Source organism: Salvia splendens, chromosome 9, assembly GCF_004379255.2.
Source record: "Salvia splendens isolate huo1 chromosome 9, SspV2, whole genome shotgun sequence".
Classification (NCBI taxonomy): domain Eukaryota; kingdom Viridiplantae; phylum Streptophyta; class Magnoliopsida; order Lamiales; family Lamiaceae; genus Salvia; species Salvia splendens.
In genome coordinates, this window is record NC_056040.1 from 6,433,297 (window position 1) to 6,460,498 (window position 27,202).

At 41.7% G+C, this 27,202-nt stretch overlaps 2 protein-coding genes across 2 annotated transcripts; one reads left to right on the forward strand and one right to left on the reverse strand.

Moving 5' to 3' along the window:
* On the forward strand, positions 1 to 5,557 carry LOC121748810 (sucrose synthase 4-like). The gene is made up of 15 exons (XM_042143342.1): positions 1 to 358; positions 931 to 1,060; positions 1,311 to 1,462; positions 1,559 to 1,751; positions 1,953 to 2,071; positions 2,159 to 2,375; positions 2,676 to 2,771; positions 2,858 to 3,031; positions 3,130 to 3,246; positions 3,329 to 3,495; positions 3,885 to 4,109; positions 4,295 to 4,616; positions 4,702 to 4,946; positions 5,030 to 5,168; positions 5,271 to 5,557. Exons 1-15 carry the CDS (start codon positions 261 to 263, stop codon positions 5,307 to 5,309), a joined length of 2,433 nt encoding a protein of 810 aa, XP_041999276.1. The 5' UTR covers positions 1 to 260; the 3' UTR covers positions 5,310 to 5,557.
* Positions 5,558 to 5,975: 418 nt separating this feature from the next.
* LOC121746632 (pectinesterase-like) lies at positions 5,976 to 9,578 on the reverse strand. The gene is made up of 2 exons (XM_042140537.1): positions 8,536 to 9,578; positions 5,976 to 6,787 (listed from the first exon to the last, which is right to left on the reverse strand). Exons 1-2 carry the CDS (start codon positions 9,536 to 9,538, stop codon positions 6,084 to 6,086), a joined length of 1,707 nt encoding a protein of 568 aa, XP_041996471.1. The 5' UTR covers positions 9,539 to 9,578; the 3' UTR covers positions 5,976 to 6,083.
* Between the last annotated feature and the right edge of the window lie 17,624 nt (positions 9,579 to 27,202).

Consider the following 27,202-nt stretch of genomic DNA (forward strand, 5'->3'; position numbering starts at 1 on the left):
TTGACCAATAACTTGAAATCTTATCTCCCGTTAATGTAACTCTCAACCGCCACCTTTTCTCTCTCACTCCTCTCTCAGCCTCACAGCTCTCTCTCTCTCTCTCTCTCTCTCTCTCTCTCCACTCCATTCGTGTACAAATTGAATCAGCATCACTCCGATTCTCTCGCGTCTGATTTTCATTTCAAGTTCTAATCCCCAGAAATCGGAGAATTATAGGTCAGGAATTTGTAATTATTTGTTTTACGCCACTTTAGATCTCAATGGGGAAACCAAGATTACAGAAATTACCCAGCATGAGAGAAAGGGTTGAAGATACTCTTTCCGCTCACAGAAACGAACTCGTCGCTCTCCTTTCCCGGTCTCTCTCTCTCTCTCTCTCTCTCTCTCTCTTAAATTCTCTGAAAATTCCATTAATATCTCAACCTTTTAATTCCCACGCAATAAACTAGTGTGTGATAAGCAGCGATTTCTTCAAAGTGCAGATCATATTATTTTTCAGCTGTTAATTAGATCGGTTAGGGTTTAAACCGGAGAGTAATTTCGCTGATTACTATACGCCGCGTTACTGAATTTCTACTCTATGTGAAGAACAGAACTAGTGTTTGATACGCCCTTGTTAGGTTTCTTCAAACTGGAGATCATAGTACTATTATTTAATTATTTTGGTTTGATATTTCTGTTTGGTTTTTAATCTGATGTGTATTTCACTAATTACTATATTTGAGGTGCTGATTTCCTACTGTGTGTTAAGAACTAATGTTTAGTAAGCCCTTTTAAAGTTTCTTCAAAGTGGAGAACTGGAGATCATGTTATTTACTTTAGTTTATCTTTTTAAGTTTAGTTTGATACTAGTATTTGATTTGGATTAAAATCTGAAGAGTATTTCACTGATGACTATGCCGTGATCCTGATTTTCTACTGTGTGTGAAGATATGTGGCGCAGGGGAAGAGTATACTTCAGCCCCATCACCTGATAGACGAGCTAGAAAACATCTGCGTTGATTCTGCAAAGGAAACTCTAAGTGACGGCCCTTTCAGCGAAGTTTTGAAGTCTGCTCAAGTAATTATATTTCAAATTTTTAAATATTTTCCATGACTACTAGCTTCATTCATTTATTTTTCTCTAGAGGAATATTATAATGGGGAAGGTTCTAGCCGAGAACGCCCTAGTTTCTTCATATTGTTAAGTGCTTATTTGATGATTTGCTTGTGACCGCATAGTGCAGATATTGAGTGTGTTTTTGACAAATTCATTATGTGGTGGCGGTTTCTATGTTTTAGTTAAAGGGAAATCTTTATTTTGATGTCAGGAAGCTATTGTTTTACCACCTTTCGTTGCTATAGCTATTCGGCCGAGGCCCGGTGTTTGGGAGTTTGTGCGGGTCAATGTGTATGAACTCAGTGTCGAGGAGTTGAAGGTTTCTGAATATCTACGTTTTAAAGAAGAACTAGTTGATGGGGAGTGAGTGACATTTATATTTGCTGCTTAATGTTCGTCGTTTTCAGTTGCTAGATTGATTCTGTGATATTCATTTTCTTCACTTGCAATGTTCTTTAGGAAGGATGATCCCTATTTTCTTGAACTGGACTTTGAGCCGTTTAATGCATCATTTCCTCGTCCTACTCGATCTTCATCAATTGGCAACGGGGTTCAATTCCTCAATCGCCATCTTTCTTCAATCATGTTTCGGAACAAAGACTCTCTCGAGCCATTACTTGATTTCCTAAGGGTACACAAGCATAAAGGCCATGTAAGTTCTCACTGTCTTGCACTTATACCACCTCTCTGTTTCAGCTTGTATCAGCTTGTGGGATATTATGTTTAGCCAATAAATCCTGATTCTTTCTTGGGGATTGTATATCAATTGCATATTTATGCCTATCAAAAGAGTGGATTGGTTTACAAAAGTTCGTAACTGCCTAAGTGAATCAAAATAATGCTATCTGCATAGGTTTTGATGTTGAATGATCGGATAGGGAGGATCTCCCAGCTTGAGTCTGCTTTGGCGAAGGCTGAGGATTATGTTAACAAACTACCACCAGAAACACCTTATTCGGAGTTTGAATTCGCGTGAGTTTTGTTTACAATTTCAAGCAGGGACCTGCCTTTGAGAAGTTAGATTAATGTTATTTCATGCATTTTTGTTCCCTTGTGCAGATTGCAAGGATTAGGTTTCGAGAGAGGTTGGGGAGATACTGCTGAACTGGTTGTTGAGATGATGCATCTTCTCTCTGATATCCTTCAGGCTCCTGATCCTTCGACTCTGGAAAATTTTCTCGGCAGAATACCCATGGTGTTCAATGTTGTCATTTTATCGATACATGGATATTTTGGCCAAGCAAATGTCCTAGGTCTGCCTGACACAGGTGGTCAGGTAATAATCTCTGAATATGTTATTGGGTTAATAACTGATGAGTTTAATATAATACATCAGCTATATGAAGAGGCTCTCAGAGACAATGTTTCGTGGCATTATCTGGGATTAATGCAAATGAAAGTGTAACCTTAATTGATTGTTAAAAGAGTAAAATGGAAAAAAATACATACTGTTGAGATGGTATCTAGAAAGAAAGCGAACCCAAAATGTATTCAAGTTTTCTAGTGTTGGTGTGGGTGGGTGTTTGACTGTTTGGTTATTACTTTGTACCTGTATTCTTATTTTATTGTTCTGCAGATTGTGTATATACTAGATCAAGTGCGGGCCTTGGAAACTGAGATGATCCAAAGGATTAAGAAGCAAGGACTGAATATTATACCTCGAATTCTAATTGTAAGTTCAAGTAATAACATTGCTTTTTCTGCTCGTTTATGTGATGCTTATGTTTTTCTATCTTTACCTACCTTTTCTTTTTCCAGGTTACTCGATTAATTCCCGATGCAAAAGGCACCTCGTGCAACCAGAGATTGGAGAAGATAAGTGGTTGTGAGTACTCTCATATTCTACGTGTTCCTTTTAGAACAGAGAATGGGATACTTCGCCAATGGATTTCGAGATTCGATGTCTGGCCTTATCTCGAGAAGTTTGCAGAGGTGGATGACATTTATTTCTAAATCACGTCTTGAAAATGGCTGTTGTGCTTCATGGTGGCATGACTGAATTGCTAAAAATTGTCTTTTTCTGCTGTTAGGATGCTGCAGGTGAAATTGCTGCTGAACTGCAAGGTGTACCAGATCTAATTATTGGCAACTATAGTGATGGAAATCTTGTAGCTTCGTTATTATCCCATAAGATGGGAGTCACAGAGGTGAAAACTGATGCTTGCATATTTCTTTACTTAAACAGAGTTGGTTGCTGTATATAACTGTTGTTCTTGGTTCTGTATCCAGTGTACCATTGCACATGCCTTGGAGAAAACTAAATATCCAGATTCTGACATATATTGGAAAAAGTACGAGGACAAATATCACTTCTCATGTCAGTTCACTGCTGATTTACTAGCCATGAATCATTCTGATTTTATTATCACCAGTACATACCAAGAAATTGCTGGAACGTAAGTAACATAATTTTGCTTATTGATGTCAATATTTGCACTGAACTTTAACTTGCATTATGGTTCTGTTTTGTGGGCATTTTGATGCTTTTACTCAATTCTTGTTCCTTTTATGGTCTCATGTCTTTGTGAAACTGCCACAGGCCTTGAGCAAATGCATACCTTGAGGTCTTTGTGCCATATACTCTGTTTTCAGATTTTTAAAATATTATATTACCCATATGTCCTTGTAGATGCTGCAAGCCAACTAAATAATTATCATACAACCTGAACTTTGGTAGGTCTAGAAACTATACTACTTACTAATAGCATCTTTAAGCTGTTTAAGCACAGAAGAGCAACTAGTTTGCATCTCAAGTAATCATGACTGACAGCTGCTTTGGTTCCAGGAAGAACTCTGTTGGTCAATATGAGAGTCATACAGCTTTCACTCTCCCTGATCTGTATCGTGTTGTACACGGAATCGATGTTTTTGATCCTAAGTTCAATATAGTTTCTCCGGGAGCTGATGAGAGCATATACTTCCCCTACACCGAGGAGGCAAAACGACTCACTTCTTTCCATGAATCCCTTGAAAAGCTAATATATGATCCTGAACAAACTGATGAGCACATGTAAGTGGAATTTACATGATTGCAATTCCCACTTCAGATCTCTTGTTAGATTATTGTATTTACGATGAATACATTGTTTAGGAGGTAATCTACTTGTACACATGGTAGGCATAATCTACCATATATATAAGTGTATTGTGTAAACAAGAATTTTTGACTTTTTACTCTCATTCTCTATGAGCCAGTGGTACACTGAAAGATCCATCAAAGCCCATAATATTTTCAATGGCAAGGCTCGATCGAGTGAAAAACATCACAGGACTAGTGGAAATGTATGGTAAAAATCCGAAGCTTATGGAGTTGGCTAATCTTGTGGTGGTGGCTGGTTACAATGATGTAAAGAAATCAAATGATAGAGAAGAAATAGCAGAAATTGAGAAGATGCACGCCCTCATTAAGGAATACAACTTGGATGGCCATATAAGGTGGATATCATCACAGACAAATAGAGCCCGTAATGGGGAGCTCTACCGCTACATAGCTGACAAGAGAGGGATTTTTGTTCAGGTAAACACGTTTGCAACTAACTCATCTGCTATTACTTGCACTTCATTCTTGGTTAAAATATGTACTCTTTTGTTTCTTGCTTCAGCCTGCATTCTATGAAGCATTTGGGCTAACAGTGGTCGAGGCTATGGGTTGTGCCCTCCCGACTTTTGCTACTTCCCATGGCGGTCCATTGGAAATCATCGAAGATGGTATATCTGGATTTCATATAGATCCGTACCATCCAGATAAAGCTGGAGCCCTGATGGCAGATTTCTTCCAAAAATGCAAAGAAGATCCTAACTACTGGGTGACTATATCAGAAGGAGGTCTTCGCAGGATTATGGAAAGGTATGGATTGTGAAATTCTGCACTTTCAGCATCCAGTGGAATTCAAATACGAGCATTCAAAATCACACTCCTGTTTTATGAAGGTATACGTGGAAGATCTACTCTGAGAGGCTGATGACCTTAGCTGGTGTGTACGGTTTCTGGAAATACGTCTCGAAACTTGAGAGGCTTGAAACTCGCCGGTACCTTGAGATGTTCTACATCCTCAAATTCCGCCCGCTGGTGAGATCCTCTTCCTTTACACTACGCAGTGTACACTGTTTTTGTTGCTCGTCGCGTGCCTATGTTTTTACCTGACATGTGAGATGATGTGTTCATCCATAGGTAAAATCGGTTCCTTTGGCTGTGGACGGTTCATCTTGAGATCTATTGAAAGTAAAGCTAAGGTTGTGCAAGAATAAGCAGCTATGTATGTATTGTTTTCCTCTACTGTGATCGAAGAGAATGGCCATTGCTGACCTAATGTTGCTCTGTAGAAAGTGTTGTTGGCATCTAATGTAAATTAAGTTATACTCCAATAAATAAGTGAGTTTCAACTGTGTAAATACAAATACTTTCAAAACTACTAATATCGTGTGCAATAACATTTTATTTCTTCGACTGCCTTTTAATTTTTTATGGGAAGGTTACTATCTTATGTTGTCTAATTGAAATCAGTGTATATTGTGGAGATATTTAGAACATCTTCTGTGGTGGTCTATAATCTAAAATGGTGTTCTATAATCTATAATGGAGTAGTTAATTTGGTCCAATGGTATATTAACACTAATCTTATTTTAGGATTTTGGGTTTTAATTAAATTAAATATAAATTATTTTTTAATTTTTGTGAGTAAAAGAAGTACTTCTAATGGATATAAACTACTATCTTGTGTAGGTGTAAAAGATTTAAGTGAAAATACTACTTCCTCGGTGTCAAAGAAGATGACTAATTCACGTGGCACATAATTTCATACAACTTTTAATCTCTATTTTGTAGGCTTCATCAGTCCAATAATTTATTACTACTACGTCATGTAAGGGTGAGTAATTATTTAAAACAATTGGAAAGATAGTATTTCATAATAATCGTTTGAATAATAACAATATTAATAATACAACAAATCAATCTAATCCTACCCACAAAACCCCCTCAGAGTCAAGTCGTAGCCGTCAAATTCGGAAAAAACGGCACCCCCGTCGCCGGCAGCCACTGACTCCCCTGAATAAAATTGGCGACCGTAAACTGTGCCGCCTCAGCAGAGCTATTAATAACCCGGTAACCCGCCCACGTGACCCGGTCCGTGGTATTCGAGCCGGGGCCCCGGTTCATATACTCCCCATAATAAAGCGTACCAAGCGCGAAATCCCCATCCCACTCGAGCCACCCTCGCCGGTTCACCACACTCTCCATGTTACAATACATGAAAACCGTCCTCGAATACTGCTTCCACGGCCGCCCGAGGTAGGTCGTGAAGTTGCCCAAAACGGGGAGGAGGTCGGCGGCGGCGGCGGCCTTCGAGTTGAGCACGGAAATGCCGGTATTCTGGTTGGGATCCTCGCGGCCCTGGGCGGTGAAGATGTTGCGCTGGTTCGGGTCGGGGCGGCGGGCGTAGAGGTTGCAGTTCTGGAGGACGACGGCGGCGTTGCCGAAGATGAAGTCGACGGTGCCGTAGACGTCGCAGTCGCGGTAGAACTGGCGGAGGGAATGGACGTAGAGGGTGTCTTGGTACGCGATGAAGCTGCATTGGTAGAAGGCCGAGAAGTCGGCCCCGCTGCGGAGGGCCACGGCTTGGTGCTTGCTGGGGCCCGCGTAGTTCTCGAAGCTGATGCCCTTCGCGATGAACCCGTTGCCCACCACGGCTGTCCAACATTCGAATTCGAATTCATGATTGAGTTTTCGTGACAAATAACTATAGACTCCTACTACTTAACTGTATCTACAAGCAAATAATTTTGTACTAGCACTAAACTCTTTCTAACCCTAGTAGTGAATTATTCATATTACCTAACAAAAAATGAAATTAAATGATAGTAGTAAAACATTATTTTATATTCTGACTGGGTGGAATAAACCACAGTTAAATTACAAGACATAAAATTGAAATTGAAAAAAAGAAATTTGAAATAAAATAGAATATGTTAATAGTTGTGCTATTCACGAAGCTAAATTGTCCCACGCAGCCCATGACTTTTAAAAGGTTTCCTACACTCTTACTACTTTCATATATAGATATTTGTGTATATTATAAATATTAAAGTTTCCATCGTTGTCAATATAGACCAACAAAGAGGAAAAAGGGGAAAATGTTGGGTTCACCACTGCTAATATTGGAGAAAAAGAAGACCAACAATGGATAATGGTCCATGCACTTTAAAAAATTTCCAAGTGTAATGCACTACTTTATACTATCGTCTTGGAACGTCGGTGCATGGTGTAACTATTAAGTACTACTAAGATTAATAGCTAAATAAAAAGAACTAAGTAAATATTAGGTGTACATAGCATTTAGTGAAACGAAGAAAATATGGTTGGCTTTTCTACATGAGCTGTCTCTACAAATCGAACAACTTAAATTATTAAAATACATTCTCCCTTTTTCATTTCAGGCTATGTCCAATCACTATTTATTTAGACCACCGACGGCGGATGTGGCATTATGTGATAATTGCATCACACTATATTTTCAATCATGTTTTCTTGGGACCCTATTTTGAAGAAGACGTGTTTTTAGATAATCAAAATAAATTTACATCATTAATTTTCTACCTAGACATAATTAAACCAAGACAAAGTTATATCGAAATTAATCTGGTTATTTATCAAATAAAATCATCATTAAAATTGGTTATCATGGGACTAATTAACAATGGATTATTGAAGAATTTCAAGGGAGTGTGACAAAAAACGAACCACATTCAAATTAATTAATTTATGAGTACATTACCTAGACCTAGATTTCAAATTTACATGGGTGATTTCCCTTGATGAATTTAATTATTGTTGACACCAAATTATTTTGTTAGGTTATTGTTAATCGTCTCGGAACCAAATTATTGAATCCACATATTTTTGAAAATTATTCATAAATGTCCTCCTCACATTTAGATTTTTATACATAAATCACCAACCAACCAAAATCCTCTATTCACGACAAACGGCATGGATAAATTTAATCATTAATGACCAATGTGACATTCCAACATTCCAATTTCGCTAGCTCATATCTCAACCCGTGATAAATCATAAGTACTCCACTTTTTAATCATGTTAAATATTAATATGTGTAATAATTACCTAAATCAGACAAAAACCCTAGAGATTATTCGATTCAGTAATCTTGGACCCCCATTTCACCTACTTCACTCAATTATCTTTAAAAAGAGTTGTAGAATTATTTACTTACTGCTATCTTGGTAGTCCTTCATTAAAGTTACTAGTTAAGACAAATTTTACTGCAATGGTTTCCAAAGATTAAGCTAATGCATGCAAAGAGGGGGCCCACACCGCATACATGCAGATTCGAATCTAATTAGTAAATTAAATAAACAGTAAGTGCAGAAACCGCACAGAAGCAATTGATTAACTGAAGTAGTAGAGTACTACTCACCAACTGTAGACGATCGGAAAGTCGTCCATCCGTCGACAACGCTCCGGTTCCCTTTGATCCACGTTTTCCCAATTCCATCCCCCAAAAACATGATGTTCATCTTCCTCCTCTCCAGCTCCACATACTCGAAATACGCCCCCGCTTTGATGTAAATCACAAATCTCGTGTCGCTATTGTTCGGCGCCGCCGCCACCGCTTCATTCACGGTGGTGAAATTGCCGCTTCCGTCCTTCGCCACCACCACATCGAACCTCGTCTCGTTCGCCGCCGCCTGCAGCAGCCTCCGATCCGATCTACTCAGCCACGCCGGAAATCCGCCCCGCATTCTCCCGTACTCGGCGAAATGCTCCTCCTCCGAATTCACCAATTTCCTGCCTTTTTTCTTCTTCAGCTTCTGCACCATCGCCAGCGAATTGCTGAAATGGCGCGAGATGCGGCGGAGGCGCCCCTCGATGAAGCGGCGCGTGTTGTTCTTTCCGTACGCAAATCCGTCGAGGCAGGTGTTCTGATTCGTCATCGCGCCGCTGAGGAGCGTCTGCAGATCGGCGTAGTGCTTCTCCGGCAATGCGTCGCCGGAGGAGGAGAGGTCGGAGAGGACTTTTCCGAGCTCGGCGACGGTGTCGGCGAAGAGCTCGAGGCAGTCCTCGAGGGCGTGGAGCTCGAGCGGCTCCAGCCTCTTCAGCAGCTTGCGGCGGAGGCTGCTGCAGTTGGAGGCGGAGTCGCGGACCTCCTTCATCGTCACGTTGATCGTGTGCGATATCACCTCCGGCAGCGTCTTCCGCCGCAGCTCCGGCAGGGCGGCGACGGTGGAGACGCAGAGGTCCTGGTACATTGCGCCGTCGCAGGCCGACGAGGCGGCGAGTAGTTGGACGTGTTTGTGAATATGGATTTTTCTAGGGGCATTTTGGAGGAATTTGGGGTTGAAATTTAGAGAGAAGAGTGTGAGTGTGAGTGTGAGGATGAGAGAGGCAAGAGAGAAGATTGAGAGAGCGAGTTTGGACATTTTGTGGAAAAGGGAAAGGTTGAGGGTTGAGAAGATTCAATTGGTATTGCTGGATATATAATTGAATGGTCAAATTGATCAAATAATTAAATATTGAAATTTGATGGTTGCAATTTAATACGGCATAGAACTGAGGGAAAGACAGTGAATACCAACGTGGCTGGGCCAGGTGGCACGTTATATAATTATGAACTTTTATCCAATACTAAGATCTGTATATATTTATCATAATTGTGTCACCAGCATTAATTGCCTACCTTTGCAAATTTAGAAAAAAAATATTACTATAACCTGGATATTTTGAAAGCAGAATATAGTTTTGTATAAGAAGTTGTGTAAAAGATGTGGACTGCTAATGCATGTGAAAAATGTAGCTGATGATTAGTTATGATGAAAACTATGTCAACTAAAACTAACTGTGGGAGTTATATTTTTTATTTTTTTTTAACTGTGGGAGTCATATTTGAGGGGGTGGAGTTGCTTGAAATGAACTGATCAAACAGAAAAGTTTCAATTTTATTCGTGTTTGTCTTAGACGACAATAATATATTAGTCAAATTTCTTGGAACTGAAAAAATAAGATGTCAATAATAGTGCATCTCAGAGTGCCGGTGCTGACCTTGATGGGAATTAAATGATTATTTTGCTCTTGCATGGGAGGTGGTGATTAATTAATTAATAAATTTGAGATGTAATCATAGATCGAAATTTCAGGCACTAAATTTATGCATAGAAATTCAGAAATTTGTCAGAGTTTAACGTTGCAAAGTTTTATGGTGGTCGCAGACCAATTTCATAGGACGTGAACCCAAGAAATTGCACATTAGACAAACATTTATTTTATTAAAAGATAGTACAAATAATCATAGAACAACACAACACAACACAAATTTATTTTCATATATACACACAACTTAATTAGTCGTTGAGGAATATAATTAATTTTTTAAAATTAAATAATAAACCACGACACTTTCGCCGTTGAATTGGTTGCCTTGTTTTTCTGGAGCGTCTCAATTTATTTGTATAATATCTGTAAAAACGTGTTTTCTTCAGACAAATGAGGTTTCCTTGTCTCTCACATTTTTTTTCATTTCCTATTCACCGCCTTCAAGTTTATAGCTCGGTTTCATATGTTGAGCAGATTCAAAATTTCAATGTTTTTAAAATAAGTCTAGTTAATTGATAGCAATAGTGAAAAATAATTATTTTGCTGAGTAAGTACTCCATATTACTACTACATATATATTGTCTTCGTTCAACAATAAGTGTCTCGTTTTATCATTTTCGTCTGTCCACCAATAAATGTGTTATTTGTTTTTTTTTACTACTTTTAGTAATGAATCCCACATTTCAGTAACTTTATTTTACTCGCATTTTAATATAAGTATATAAAAATAGGACTTACATTCCACTAACATTTTCCCCTCACTTTTTCTACTACATTTCTTAAAACTCATATCCTATTAAAATTGGCCTTATATTGGTGGACGGAGGGAGTAGTCCTCAACGTTTTAAATATTTAACCCATAGTTCTTTGAGGGAACATCATTTTTGGTCCACGAACTTTGTCAAAGTATCATTTTAGGTCCGTGAACTTTGAGTTAGTATCATTTGAGGTACTTTTTACTATTTTCAAGTTTGTTTGGACGAAAATACCCTCAATACATTAAAGTGTATATATTTTTAATAAATTTATCATATACTCATAATTTTTTATAAATATCTTTACAATATATTTTTGACAAATTTTCTAAATATAATTTGACCTTAAATATTATCACTTAATTTTGTGACATGAAAGTAAAATTGCTACTTCAATTTTTTATATTAATTTTTTTAAAATTGAATAAAGAACTTTTCTTTAATAATAAAAAATTGAATAAAGATCTTTTCTTGCATGTCACAAAATTAAATGATAATATTGAAGGTCAAATTATATTTAGAAAATTTGTCAAAAATATATTGTAAAGATATTTATAAAAAGATCTTTATTCATTTTTTTATTATTAAAGAAAGTTCTTTATTCAATTTTTTTAAAAAAATTAATATAAAAAATTGAAGAAGCAATTTTACTTGCATGTCACAAAATTAAGTGATAATATTTTAGGTCAAATTATATTTAGAAAATTTATCAAAAATATATTGTAAAGATATTTATAAAAAGATCTTTATTCAATTTTTTATTATTAAAGAAAGTTCTTTATTAAAAAATTAATATAAAAAATTGAAGAAGCAATTTTACTTGCATGTCACAAAATTAAGTGATAATATTTAAGGTCAAATTATATTTAGAAAATTTGTCAAAAATATATTATAAAGATATTTATAAAAAATTATGAGTATATGATAAATTTATTAAAAATATATACACTTTAAGGTATTGAGGGTATTTTTGTCCAAAAAAATTTGGAAATAGTAAAAAGTACCTCAAATGATACTAACTCAAAGTTCACGGACCTAAAATGATATTTTCAAAGTTCACGGACCTAAAATGATACTTTGCCAAAGTTCGTGGACCAAAAATGATGTTCCCTCTAGTTCTTTTTAGGTAAATAGATTATTTTCACCGATATATGAAAGGGTCGCACGGTATTTCAAATTGAACGATTACATGTGAACTTTCAGTTTTCATGGAGTACAATTTTACCCTACCCTCTACTTGAATTAATTTTACATTGCAAATTACTAAGGGTATTTTGGTAAGAATTTATAAATTTTAGCCAAAATGTAGTGGAGTAACATTTTGGTAAGTGAAACGGCTATATGTTGGTTCTAAAATATATGCATAAATAGGAGTGAAATATCAATTTGTGGAGTATATGATAGATATATCATCTTAAAAAAACATTGCCCCTATATTAATGTGTAACTAGCTGGAAACACATTTTGTAGTCCATAACTTTTGACTTTTGTTAAAAAAAATTAAAGTCATATGTTATGTTCTTTGAATATGATCTGGACTCTTGGCCACAGGCCTACCTACAAGTTAGCAACGTTAAACTCTGAATAATTACTGATACCGATGCACAATTTTTTAGTGGTTATATGAAACTTAAAATCTATACACAATACATATAGGGGAGTCCGGTTGTCAAGATTAAATCTCATGATTAAATATGTATCATGTTTGGTTTATAAGATTGAACCCTTCAACTTAATTCTAGATTGATAGTCTCATGATAATTAGTCATAGCCTCCCCCTCTAACTAAAATAATCTCACAACTTAATCCTAAATGGATAGTCTCATGATATTAGTCATGGCAACTGAACGCCACCATACAGTGTTAAACAAATACTATTCCTTACTCAAAATGGAGAATATCATATAAGATCATAAAGATTGTTTTACCTTACAGAATATGGAGTATATGTTATTTTAGGAGTATCACTCTCCTATAAAGAATGGAGAGTTGGAGACTACCGTGTATTCACAATATCAATGAATAATAATTTTAACCCAATTCAATTCAACACATAATTCTCACCCAAAAAAAATGTGTCCACCCATATTATATAGACATGCAATGCAGCCTATACATTAAAGCTAAATTACGAAAAAAAAATTATTGTAACATTGATTTTTCTTGAAAGTAGTACTCGAAATTCGCATATGTATGGAGGTGGTTCTAGTAGGAATAATTGTTAGTTTAAGAACTACAAACCAATTTGTTCTACACGAATCTTGATTAAATGGATGGCTATATATGATTGATTTTCATGTTGAGCATCTTAATGTTTTTAGATCCTGCTGAAAGAGTATCTTATTTGATCACCCCTATGTGGCTATGTGCATACATAAATAGATAAGTTGTAGTACTAGCTTTGATGGATTTTGTATACTGCGAGATTTCACCACAAGCCCAAAATGAGCCTACATCAATATATACATACGATATATGGATGTGAAAATGCAATTTTTCATATTCTATATTAGCCTCTTATAATAAATGTTAGGGCAAGCCCAAGTCAATTGCTTTTTTTGAAATTATAATTGGTTGGACACAATGGCAAGTCTCTGAAATTTTATTCCAAGACCACATTATCATGCTCTCGGTTTAAATATTACATTTGCCTATCTATAAATACATAAGGCATAACATAAACATAACAAAATAAACACAACTAATCACTCACAGCACCTTGCATTAATTCAATCAATTGTAAGAATGTTGAGAGCGTGTTAAGAGTACAATTCTCTTAACGAAGAAATCCTGCGATTACACTCGCAACACACCAATCCGGCGCCCCGAACGTTGGGGTCGGCGGCTCAATTCGTGGCTGGCGCGGAGAACTTCCTCAGTCGGCAGTCTTCAAGGTTTGATAAGGAGTATTGCACAAGTAATGTGGGCAAATTATTTCTTCATTCAATGAATAAAAAGATAACAACCTAGCCCTATTTATAATACTAGAATACTAGCTTAGGGAACAAGAAAACAAGATATGAAAATATACTATGAATCAAAAGATATGGGGAATAAAAAGATAACTAAATATTTGGGGAATCCTAAGATATAGGGGGATCGTAACAACTCCCCCACGGTTAAAATCCACCTTGTCCTCAAGGTGGAAACCACGACACCACGAAGAGTCCCTCCGGGATCAAACGCACAAGACTGCCCTCTCTTTTTCAATATTTTCTTTGTGTTGCTGATTGCGGTCTTCTTCGTAACCAATTTTACAGTCTTGACTCTAATCTCATCCTCAAATAACATTCTCTTCTCTTCCATTTCCTCTTCAAGGTTGTACTTTTGTATCTCAAAAGCAGCCTTGTCCTCCTCAACAAGGCTTAGACTCTCCATCCTCTCGATTTTGCTCTGCTTTTCAGGATGCATACCTAAAGTCTTTTCTTTCGACTCCAAACTAGAATCAAGAGCTTCAGGTTTCATCTCTTTCTCGATCACCCTCAGAAAAGTGTTGTTAACCTCATCTTCTCTTTTGGTAATAGAGTCATTCTCTTTCCTTATCTCTTTTTGATTCCACACATTACTAAGTACTATCAACTTCTCTTCCCTCTTCTCTTCATCATCGTGCGAATCAATTTTCCACTCCTTTTTCCTTGAGCTTGAGACACCCGCTTGCGGTTGACGAGGAAAGGCGCATAATGGAGCTTTCACGGACATCGATAGCAAGGGCTGGCAAGGGCTCGGTGCGACGTAGGGAGGAAGCTCAATAGTCGATGTTGTACTTGGCTGCTGTAGCTGATGATCTGACGGAGTCAGCTGTGGCTGATGTTCTGGCAACGGGGGAGCGCGAATCTTTCCAACACGGCGATCGGACGTTTGGGAGGGCAGATCCCAGCAAGTCTGGTTTTTCACATGCAGAAACGGCTGCTGGTGCGATTCTGACGAAGACCAACCCGAGTTCGGGCTTTGGCGAGCGCAATGCGGCTGTCGGAGTGGCCGTTCCTGCTCCGCGAACTGATCCCCAGAGGTGAAGGCGTTGCGCGGAGGCCGGTAGACATTCTGTCGGGCGGAATACCAGCTGGAAATAGAGCGTGCGTGCGGCGGCTCGTAGTAGTCGCTGAGCACTCCAGGTTGTTCCCAGTCTGAACACGAATACGGCTGCGGGCCGTACGTATCTGGGCTGAAATATGATGAAGGCCTAGAGGTGTATGGAGGTGTTCTAGGCCGCGACTGACTGTGGGGTGGATAGCGGCGGGTTCGCTGCGAGTACATCGGGTCTGGAGTCTGATGAGGCGGTGGCTCCGGCAGGGGAGGCGCACGAAGTTTGCCAAAGCGTCGATTGGCTGCGTCCAACCGGGTCTCCAGTTTGTCAATCGCAGCATGTATGCGATCAAACAACTTGGTTGTATAAGAGTCTTCCAAATTTGGCATCTCAAAGTCTCTAATTAGGGTGAATGGATGCGGAGGGTGAGAACCGATGAAAGCACCAGTTGTTAAGAGTACAATTCTCTTAACGAAGAAATCCTGCGATTACACTCGCAACACACCAATCCGGCGCCCCGAACGTTGGGGTCGGCGGCTCAATTCGTGGCTGGCGCGGAGAACTTCCTCAGTCGGCAGTCTTCAAGGTTTGATAAGGAGTATTGCACAAGTAATGTGGGCAAATTATTTCTTCATTCAATGAATAAAAAGATAACAACCTAGCCCTATTTATAATATTAGAATACTAGCTTAGGGAACAAGAAAACAAGATATGAAAATATACTATGAATCAAAAGATATGGGGAATAAAAAGATAACTAAATATTTGGGGAATCCTAAGATATAGGGGGATCGTAACAGAGCGGCAGACAGCACTTGCTTGTGCAGAACAACGTATTTGGTAAGATCTCTTGCCATCTCAACATGTTCTGCGTCTTCGCAATCTTTTTTCTCCTCGAAATTGCTGTTTTTGAGCTGAGAACTGCAGAGTTCAGCACCGGAGAGAGCAGCCTTGATGAATTTTTTTATATTTTTTGGCCGTGGCGGATATGGAGCCGCGCGGCGCCGACGAGGCCCAAGAGGAGTGCCAATAGCAAAAAACGATTTGCGCAACATTTTGTAAAAAATTGCTTATGAGTTTTGATTGATTTTACTCCTTGATGGATCCGCGAATTTCTGATGTTTGTAAATGCTGGTAGAGAATAAAGATCACGACACAATGAATTTACGTGGTTCGATTTACTGAAGTAAATCTACGTCCACGGGAAGAAAAGAGGGCAGAGTTGTATTGCTTGATCTGGGATTACAGCTTACAATACACACTTGCTATATAATCTATTCTGTCTCTAGAGAACGAAAGAGTGAGTGTCATTTCCGTCAGATCTAAGTTCTATTTATATATTGAACTGAGATTGTGGCTTGCATCACCACCCTAAGTCGTGGAGGTCATGGAGGTCATGAGATCCTGCGTGGCCACTAACTAGGCAGTGGCTTACATCATCAGTAATTATGTCGTGGATGTCGTGGAGGTCATGAGATCCTGCGTGGCCACTAACTAGGCAGTGGCTTACATCATCAGCAATTATGTCGTGGATGTCGTGGATGTCATGCATGAGTCCGCTATCTCCCAGTTCGGTCGAATACTGAAACCGAACTGCTGAATTATTGCCGAGTAGCTTTTGCCGATCTGAGAGTAGAGCTTGATGCCGACCTGAGAGCAGAGTTTGATTGGTTGGCTTTTACCGAGCTGTAGGCTGGGGCCGAACTCTTTGGTCGTGCCGAACTGATACTCTTTCTTGGGCTTTAGGCTGATGGGCTTGTTTAGTACGTACTCCATCACTACCCCCCCCGAAAAGCGAAGTGAATCACTTCGGCATTCTGGATAAAGGTACGGGGTAAGTTGATGTTTGTCCTCGGTCTTATGAAGTGAACTCTTCTTTGACCGGACTTGGTTTGTGTCCTAATTTGGCGAGTTTTATCGCTCGGATCGGACTTTCCGTTGTCCTAATTTGGGGATCGGACTTTCCCTTGTCCTAATTCAGGCAAGTTTTATCGCGTGAATCGGACTTTTGTTGCAGTTCGTTTCAGACGAAGTGCTTGATTCTTAAGCTGAATTGTGGTCTTGTATCCTCTTTAGAAGCTTTGACTCACAATCGTTGGCTTGTTGCAGCTCGTTTCAGACGAACTGCTTGTTTAAGCTGAATTGTGGTCTTGTATCCTCTTTAGAAGCTTTGACTCACAATCGTTGGCTTGTATATGTTCTAAGAAGGGGATCAGCCTTCGAAGAACAAGATACCTCAGTAACATTTATAAGAGACGACACGCACATAGACAGACAAAACGCATATAGACATAAAAAGCACATAGAGAAACAAAGGCCAAGCAAACCAAACAAAGCACATTGACTGGACAGGACTCAAGACTGACTGACCGGACTGTCTCTTACAAATGGAACTTTTTGAGGTTGGAAATGTGCCATGTTCGGGGTACCTGTTCTCCTGACATGTGAGCCAATTTGTAAGACCCTTTGCCGAGGACTTTTGACACCCGATACGGACCTTCCCATGTGGGTTCGAGCTTGCCCAGCTTTTCTGCTCGGCTTACTTCGTTGTTTCTCAAGACGAGATCTCCCACTTGAAATTGCAGCTTCTTCACCCTTTGGTTGTAATACCGGGCTACTTGCTCCTTGTACTTGGCTGCTTTTATACATGCCAATTCTCTTCTTTCTTCGGCAAGATCTAGCTCGGCTCTCAGTCCGTCGTCATTCATTTCTGAGGAGAAATTTAGAGTTCGGGGACTGGGTACGCCGATCTCCACCGGAATTACGGCTTCAGTGCCGTACACCAGACTGTACGGAGTTTCACCGTTGGAGGTTGTGGGTGTAGTTCGGTAGGACCATAGGACTTGAGGGAGATTTTCTACCCATTGTCCTTTGGCTTGTTCTAACCGAGCTTTTAACCCTTTCACCAGGATACGATTTGTTACCTCCGTTTGTCCGTTTGCTTGTGGATGAGAGACCGAAGTGAACCGCTGTTGAATATTCAGCTCTTGGCACCAATTCTTGAACGTCTTGTCGGTGAACTGAGTCCCGTTATCCGAGATGAGGATGTGGGGTATGCCAAATCGGCACACTATGTTCTTCCAGACGAAATCCAATGCCTTCGAGCTCGTTATCGTAGCTAATGGTTCAGCTTCCACCCACTTCGTAAAGTAGTCCACGGCAACGATTAGGAATTTCATTTGCCGAGGAGCTTGAGGAAGTGGTCCCACTATGTCTATGCCCCATTGCATAAAAGGCCAAGGGCTCTGCATAGTGGATAGATCGGTCTGCGGCATCCTTGGGATATTTGCATGGATTTGGCACTTCGGGCAGGTCTTGACGAGCTGCCCTGCTTCTTGTACCAAGGTTGGCCAATAATATCCCCATCTTAGAACTTTTTTAGCTAAGGCTCTAGCTCCGATGTGGCTGCCGCACGATCCTTCATGAACTTCTCTGAGGATGTAGTCCGTCTCTTCTGGTCCTACGCACCGCAATAACGGCTGGAGGTAAGACTTTCTAAAGAGGACTCCTTCATGAAGTTCGTACCGAAGTGCTCGGCACGTGATCTTCCGAGCTTCTCTCTTATCCTCGGGCAATTGTCCTCGATCCAGATACTGCCAGATCGGCGTCATCCAGTTCGGCGAGCTGGATACTGAATGTACCTCGGCTTCATCAATGCTTCGATGCATTAATTCTTCCGCCTTTGAGCTCGGATCTGAGGCCAACTTACTTAAGGTATCTGCTCGGCTATTTTCCGCTCTGGGAATGCGGATTATCCGAAAATAGGAGAAACTTCGGCTGATGCTTTGCGCTTTGTCCAAATACTTCTTCATTCTCTCGTCACGAGCTTCACTTGTACCCAACATGTGATTTACTAGGACTTGTGAATCACAATGGACTTTGAGAGATTTGACAAGCAGACTTTGCGCTAACTGGAGTCCGGCCAGGAGGGCTTCGTACTCGGCTTCATTATTAGTAGTGGGGAATAGGAACCGAAGTGAGTAGGTTACCTCGTGTCCGTCGGGAGCGACAAGTAAAATACCAGCTCCACTTCCCATCTTGTTTGAAGCTCCATCTACGAATCCGCTCCAGCAGTCCGGCGGCTCTTCTTCGGATTCCAAGGGCTGTGCTAGTTCGGCATTGGCAGAATTTTTCTGTTCGGCAATGACAGGGATTGCTTGATCGAACTTGGCCTCTGCAAGAAAATCTGCCAAGGCTTGTCCCTTGATGGCTTTCCGAGGTAGGTACTCGATTGAGTGTTCTCCCAGCTCTATGGCCCATTTGGCGATTCTGCCTGATGCTTCTGGCTTGGTCAAAACTTGCCGAAGAGGCAGATCGGTTAAGACGCATACCCTGTGAGCATAGAAGTATGGCCGCAGTCTCCTTGCTGCATTTACTAACGCCAGAGCAATTTTTTCCAGAGGTTGATACCTTGTTTCTGGACCTCTTAATGCTCGGCTTGTAAAGTAGATGGGAAACTGCTTTAGGCCTTCTCCTCGTACAAGCACCGCGCTAATGGTTTGATCGGATGCCGCTAAGTATAAGAAAATTACTTCGGCATCTGTTGGAGCAGAGAGAATTGGAAGCTCGGCTAAATAACTTTTGAGCTCGTCAAAAGCCTTTTTCTGCTCGGCTCCCCACTCAAACTTTGGTGCCTTTTTTAACACTTTGAAGAATGGCAGTTGCTTTTCGGCTGCTTGGGAAAGGAATCTGCTCAATGCGGCTAGACATCCAGTTAGTCTTTGCACATCGTGTACGGACTTCGGCATCGCCATGTTCTGAATAACCTGAACTTTTGAGGGATTTGCCTTGAGTCCGTCCTTTGAAACCCAACAACCCAGAAATTTTCCCGAATCTACCAAAAAGGTACATTTTTGGGGGTTGAGTTTGAGGTTGGCTTTTCGGAGCACGTCGAGAGTGGATTTGAGGTTGTCTTCGTACTCCGAAGTGCTTTTGCTTTTGACAACTATGTCGTCGACATACACTTCAACCTGTTTTCCGATTAGGTGCCGGAAAAGCTTGTCTACCATTCTTTGATAAGTGGCTCCGGCATTCTTTAAACCGAATGGCATCTTCTTATAAGCGAAAATGCCGAAATCGGTAATGAAAGCTGTTTTCGGAGCGTCACTCTCATCCATCAACACTTGGTGATATCCTTTGTATAAATCAAGAAAACAGAAAATTTCGAAGCCGATCAAAGCTTCTACTTTTTTATCTATATTCGGAAGGGGATAGCAATCTTTAGGACAGTGCTTGTTTAGATCGGTAAAATCTATGCACATCCGCCATCCTCCTCCTTTTTTCTTGATCATCACAGGATTGGCCACCCAAGAAGGATATTTCACCTCGAATAGTACATCCGCTTTTAGTAATTGGCGGACTTCGTCATGGATGACTTGGCTTCTTTCTGCCGCAAAGAGTCTTTGCTTCTGTTTTACTGGCCGGATTGAAGGATCAATATTTAACCGATGAGTGATTACCTCGGGGGGCACTCCGGTCATGTCCAACGAAGACCATGCAAAGACATCTTTGTACTCCTTGAGGAGCTGAATGGTCTTTTCCCGGAGTAGAGGCGTTCCTGTGAAGCCGATCTTGACCGTTCTGGATGGATCATCTTTGTATAACTGAACGGTCATTGAGTTCGGCTCTGAAGTGACCTCGGTCATCTCGCTTGCCTCCGACTCCGGTCGCTGTGATTGCTATGCTTGATGGTGCCGAACTGATTGCTCGGCACTTTTAAGCGCAATCTGCAGACATTCTCTTGCTCTCTTTTGATCACCTCGGATGACCGCTATCCCACCTTTAGTGGGGATCTTGATGGTGAGGTGATAAGTAGAGCAAACGGCCCGAACTGTGTTGAGCCAGTCTCTCCCCAGGATGATGTTGTACGGGGACCGAGCTTTCACCACAAAGAACTCGATCATCGTATTGGAGCTTGTAGGCGCTTTTCCCACCGTGATCGGAAGGCTGATAATACCTTCAGGGCGGGTGTCCTCCTGGGCGAAACTTTTCAGAGGAAGTGGAGCCGGACTGAGCCGAGCTGGATCCACTTCCATTTTATCGAAACATTCTTTAAAAAGAACGCTGACTGACGCTCCTGTATCCACAAATACTCTGTGGATCAGTTTGTTTGCCACTCCGGCTTGAATGACAATAGCGTCTTGGTGAGGAGAGATGGCTGGGACGGGATCGGCATCTGAAAATGTAATCACTTCGTCTTTCTTCAGCCTTTTATGTGTCGGCTCCTCTTGATTGGAACCTCTGCGTTCTGCTTTTAGGGACGACTTAGTCTTCCCGGCAGGGAGAGCATCAATAGTCTGGATTACTCCATCATATTGCGGCTCGTCGTCGTCTTCGGGATCTTCATGCCTTTTCGGATCCTGAGGATTGCAGTTCGCACCTCTCTGCTTTTTGTTCTTTTTCGGCTGCTTGCTTTGGTATTTTTTTAACGTTCCTGTTTTCACAAGAACATCAATACCTGCAGCCAAATTTCGGCACTCCTCGGTATCGTGACCGTGGGCTTGATGGAAGGAACAATATTGATCCTGAGGTCGCCGCGCGGCTGATTTCGTCATCCGCTTGGGTTTTTCGAACATATCGGAATGTAGTTCGAAAATTTCCGTTCTTGACTTGTTTAATGGTACGAACTGAGCGGGCGGCTTCTCAGGATTGAGACGTGGCCCCAATCTGCCTTGTACCGGTGCCCTTTGAATTCTTTCAAAAGGAGTTCGGCGAGGAAGCACCTGGCCACTTTGATCGGGCTTCTTTTTCTCTTCTCGGGATGAGCTGTCTAAAGACCGTTTTCGACGGTCTGCCTCATCCGCACGGGAAAACTGGTCCGCAATGTCCCACATTTCTTGAGCTGTTTGCGGGCCGCACTCCACGAGCTTTCTGTAGAGAGCTCCGGGCAGGATTCCATTTTGGAATGCCGAAATGACAAGTAGATCATTGAGATTATCTACTTGTAGGCATTCCTTATGGAATCTCGTCAGGAAGTCGCTGATCTTTTCGTCGCGACCTTGACGTATAGAAAGCAGCTGAGCCGAGGTAATTCGGGCTTCCGCTTTCTGAAAGAACCTCCTATGGAAAGCATCCATTAGATCTCGGTAGGATCGAATGCTGTCTTGAGGAAGGCTGTCGAACCACCTTCTGGCGTTCCCGATGAGCAGCTCGGGGAACAGCTTGCACATATGGACCTCATTGAGACCCTGGTTCGCCATATTATATTGATAGCATCCCAAGAAGTCATGAGGATCCACTAGCCCGTCATAAGTCATTGACGGTGTCCGGTAGTTCCGCGGCAAAGGAGTTCGGATGATATCGTCCGAGAACGGAGTCTTTAATGCTCCGTACATGGCGAACCCGACATCTCTTCGGTACGGAGGAGAAAGAGTTCTCCTGTGATTCCGGTGCCGAGGAGAAACAGGAACATGTCGGGATTGAGGATTCTTCTTCCTGGAGGACACGGCACTACTGCGGTAGTGACTTTCATGTCTGGATGAGGAAGGAGAATCTACCGTTTTCGTCTTCGGCTGTTGGCTCTTTTGCAGGAAGGCTAAGAACTCCTCCTGCTTCTCAGCCAAGAACAGCTTGACAGCCCCGTTCAAATCAGGCTGCTGGGAAGACTCGGTGTGTGGACCTTTTGAGCGGCTTGTTCCTTCACCGTGAGAACTGGAGACAGACTTCTCACGAGGCTGCTTTCCAGGCCTATGGGCTGCTGGATTAGCTTCCTCATGGTCATCACGGACGGAGGCACGGGAGTTATGTGATCTGGCATGCATTTTTTTTTTTTTTTTTGGTGGAAAAAGGGTCAAAAATTCGCTTTATCACAGATTTGGTTCTCTGTTTCCCACAGACGGCGCCAGTGATGGATCCGCGAATTTCTGATGTTTGTAAATGCTGGTAGAGAATAAAGATCACGACACAATGAATTTACGTGGTTCGATTTACTGAAGTAAATCTACGTCCACGGGAAGAAAAGAGGGCAGAGTTGTATTGCTTGATCTGGGATTACAGCTTACAATACACACTTGCTATATAATCTATTCTGTCTCTAGAGAACGAAAGAGTGAGTGTCATTTCCGTCAGATCTAAGTTCTATTTATATATTGAACTGAGATTGTGGCTTGCATCACCACCCTAAGTCGTGGAGGTCATGGAGGTCATGAGATCCTGCGTGGCCACTAACTAGGCAGTGGCTTACATCATCAGTAATTATGTCGTGGATGTCGTGGAGGTCATGAGATCCTGCGTGGCCACTAACTAGGCAGTGGCTTACATCATCAGCAATTATGTCGTGGATGTCGTGGATGTCATGCATGAGTCCGCTATCTCCCAGTTCGGTCGAATACTGAAACCGAACTGCTGAATTATTGCCGAGTAGCTTTTGCCGATCTGAGAGTAGAGCTTGATGCCGACCTGAGAGCAGAGTTTGATTGGTTGGCTTTTACCGAGCTGTAGGCTGGGGCCGAACTCTTTGGTCGTGCCGAACTGATACTCTTTCTTGGGCTTTAGGCTGATGGGCTTGTTTAGTACGTACTCCATCACTCCTCTTTGTATAATATTTCCCCCCCTTTTTCTACCGTTCAACCACGAAAATGAAAAGCAGGAATTTGCTTAAACAGATTGTTTTCCTTCAAAACAGGTTCGCCTCAAAATATTAAGTTTATTATATAAGTGCCTTTTTTAAATAATTGTTGGTGTGCTAGATATATATGCTCAAATCAAATCAATAATTATGTAAAAAAGGCTAGTTAGTGGTTGTGGAAGTTTTGAAATATATTTCGCGTCCTCACATGAAATATTGCCATACTGCCTGAACACTTTCTTGAATTTTTCATGCAAAACCCAAATTATCCAGTATTTTGACATTCATAATTATGGAATATAAATTCAAATGATTTATGAGATTTATGTAAACTATCTCCTTATCACAAAAAAAAAATACAAATGTTTGTTAAAATAAATGGGCCTCGAACAATGGTACATTGACCAATTTACAGACCATTTCAGCCCATTGGTCGATTTCCAAATAAAAAATGAACCTTTGATAAAATACATTTTTTCTACTGGTGCTACCTTTTTTTGGATTTTCGCATTATAAATAATATTTTATAGTTTCCACCATTTTCATTTATTAATAGTGCAGGTCGCAATTAAATGTCTATAGATAAATTCATGCTCCAAATACATGTACAATAACCTATAAATCACAAAGAGATCCCAATCACTTTTGGAAAACCAATTGGACAGATTTAATAAAGAAAATTATAATACAATTTGATGGATCCGCGAATTTCTGATGTTAGTAAAAACTGGTAGAGAATGAAAACTACAACACACAGAATTTACGTGGTTCGATTTACTGAGGTAAATCTACGTCCACGGGAAGAAAAGGGGGCAGAGTTGTATTGCTTGATCTGTTTTCTACAGCTTACAAATACAAACTTGCTATTTGCTATATGGTGTTTTATCTCTAGAGAGCTTAACCCTCTTCTATCTGATCTAAGTTCTATTTATATCTTGAACTAAGATCGTGGCTTGCATCACCACCCTAAGTCGTGGATGTCGTGTAGGTCATGGCCTAAGATCGTGGATGTAGCGTAGGTCATGGCCTACGATCGTGGCCTGAGTTGACACCACGTGGTAGTGGGTGTGTTGGACATCCTGTATGGGTCCACTAACTCCTTGTTCGGTCGAATACTGAGACCGAACTGCTTTGGTTGCCGATCTGAGAGTAGAGCTTGATGCCGACCTGAGAGCAGAGCTTGATTGGATGGCTTTTACCGAGCTGTAGGCTGAGGCCGAACTCTTTGGTAATGCCGAACTCATACTCTTCCTTGGGCTTTGGGCTGATGGGCCGTCATTGCTGTTGGGCTTGTTTAGTACGCACCCCATCACTACCCCCCCCGAAAAGCGAAGTGAATCACTTCGGCGAAGCGAGTCACTTCGGCATTCTGGAAAAGGGTACGGGGGAGGCTGAAGTCAGGGGACGTGCCCTGCGCGTGACTGCATTAAATGCGGCATTAAATGCGACAGTAAAATCCGGCCGTCGAATCCTGAAAAGGGTGGAATATGAAACGGTGCGATGATTGAAATCTTTCCAAATCTGATAATACCGCCTTTCTTCATCATTTGAACACCTTTGCTATTGGCTTCTTCTGCACTCTCTATCTTTTGCGTGAAAAATTTCCTTCCGCTTTCAAAAATTTCCTCAGGATTTCTTCAAACTTTCAAAGAGTAAGAACCATGTCTGCTTCTTCTTCGTCTGAGTCTGGTAGCGGTAGAAAAGGGGGTAAGGGGTCTTCTAGCCGGAAAGAATCCGGGAGAAGACCGTAGAGTATTTTCACAGTATCTTGAGTAAGGATACTGTGATATCCCTTTACGAAAAATACTCTTTTCCTGGGGGGAAGGCGGTGGTACCTGACGGTGATCATAGGGCTGACTCCCCGCCGGAGGGGTACGCCACCGTGTACGAGGCCTGCTTAGAATGCGGGCTTCGTTTCCCCCTCCCTTCTGCCTTTATAGATTTACTAGATTTTTTTCAGCTTCCTTTAGGCCAAGTGACTCCGAACTTTGGAGGCACTTGTCGGCCTTCGCTGCCGAACTCCGTAGGTTAGGAAGGGATTTGTCTTTGAAGGCGATCCTTAAATTCTTTCAATTTAAGAGGAAGGGGTCTTGGTTTTACTTGATCCCTTTACAGCCCTTTAGAGCCTTTTGTAAAACGAAGTGGCCGAAGTGGCAAAATCGCTTCTTCTACTATGATAGGACCGCGGCTCCTAGTTTTCCCTGGAGAGGGCCGGAGGTCCGTTATCCGTCACCCTCGGCCTGAACCGTTGGACGAGCTCGATGGCGAGCTCAACAAGATTCCCATAGTTAGGAAACAATACACGGAGTCTGAGCTCGTCAAGGGCGACGTCGTGTTCGACATCTCGTCTTCGGACGAAGAGGCCGAGGGTGAGGATTTCTGTTTACCTTTATGTTCTACTGCTTTAACGAAGAAAACTAACCTTGCTTTCTTGCTTTTTGGCAGTGTACATGCTGAACAAGGCTACCCGAAAATCTTCGGAGTCCAAGGAGCCGGAGAGGCCGAAAACCACCAGCTCGGCGTCTGATGCGAGAGGACTCCGAAAAGGCAAAAAACCTCTTCGGATCCGAAGAAGCCGGGTCAACTTCGGCAAAGGGGAGGGGGAAGCCCAGAAGCCCCCGAGAGAGCGCCAGAGAAAGACGTGGTCTTGGAGCCTCCTTCGGAACATATCTGTGAGCCGTTTTTATGGCCCACGGACTTCGCCGAGGTGTGAATTCTCTTCTTGATTTTCTGGCCTTGCTTTTTTTCCTGTATTTTTTGTGGTCCCTTTGTTGACTTTTTTCTTTATTCATTTTCAGAGGAAGATATACTCTCCCAAGCTCGTCGCCGTCGAAACTCTCCAAAGCGTCCAATGACTATGCTGAGATGCAGAGGAAGTTGGCGGCTGCTTGTCATCGGGCCGAACAGGCTGAGGCTAACTTGAGAAGGCCAGAGCTGCTAGGATTCGGCCCAGGATGAAGCTCAGTTTGCCAAAAACCAGCTCTCATTCCAGCGGGAGCAGACGAAACGAAGGCGGAGGGGATGCTGCTGCCGTGGTTGCCCAAGGGGAGGCTCTCCGTGTTACACGGAGAAACTCTTTTTGAGCAGCCAGTTCTCGGCCTTTGTCGGTAGTCTGGTAAGGCTAATTGCCGATAAGGGCGAGCAGGGGGCCGACGTCGTGCTGCCTCTGTACAGCCGAGAGATATAGCGGCTCGGCTTCAGAATCTGCCGCTCCTTGAGGAGCTCGCTTCATCTTCGGACCTGCTTTCTGCAGACCGAGTCCGGAGTTGTCGAGCTGATCGGGACGAGAACCTGGAGGCTATCTTTGCCTCCGTGGGACCCGTTTCACCCGCTTCGACTTACAACGGAGAGGGTGGGCCGAGCCACTGGAGCGGGAGGCCGAAGTCGATCAGGCGGGCATCCGGAGAAGGAAGCCGATCAGGAGGCGGAGGAGGCGAGGCCGGAGGAGGCGAGGCTGAGGCTGAGGTAGCCCAGGAGAAAGAAGATTTGTTGTACCAGACAGAGGAGACCGAAGGAGCGGAGACGAAGCTGGCGGAGTATGATTTCGTCTCCCTTCTCTTAGTCTAGTTTCTTCCTTGTAAAATGGCCTGAAGCCCTAGTGTAAAAAATTTTCCTTGTGAATGAAAAGTTCTCTACACTTGTCTTCGTA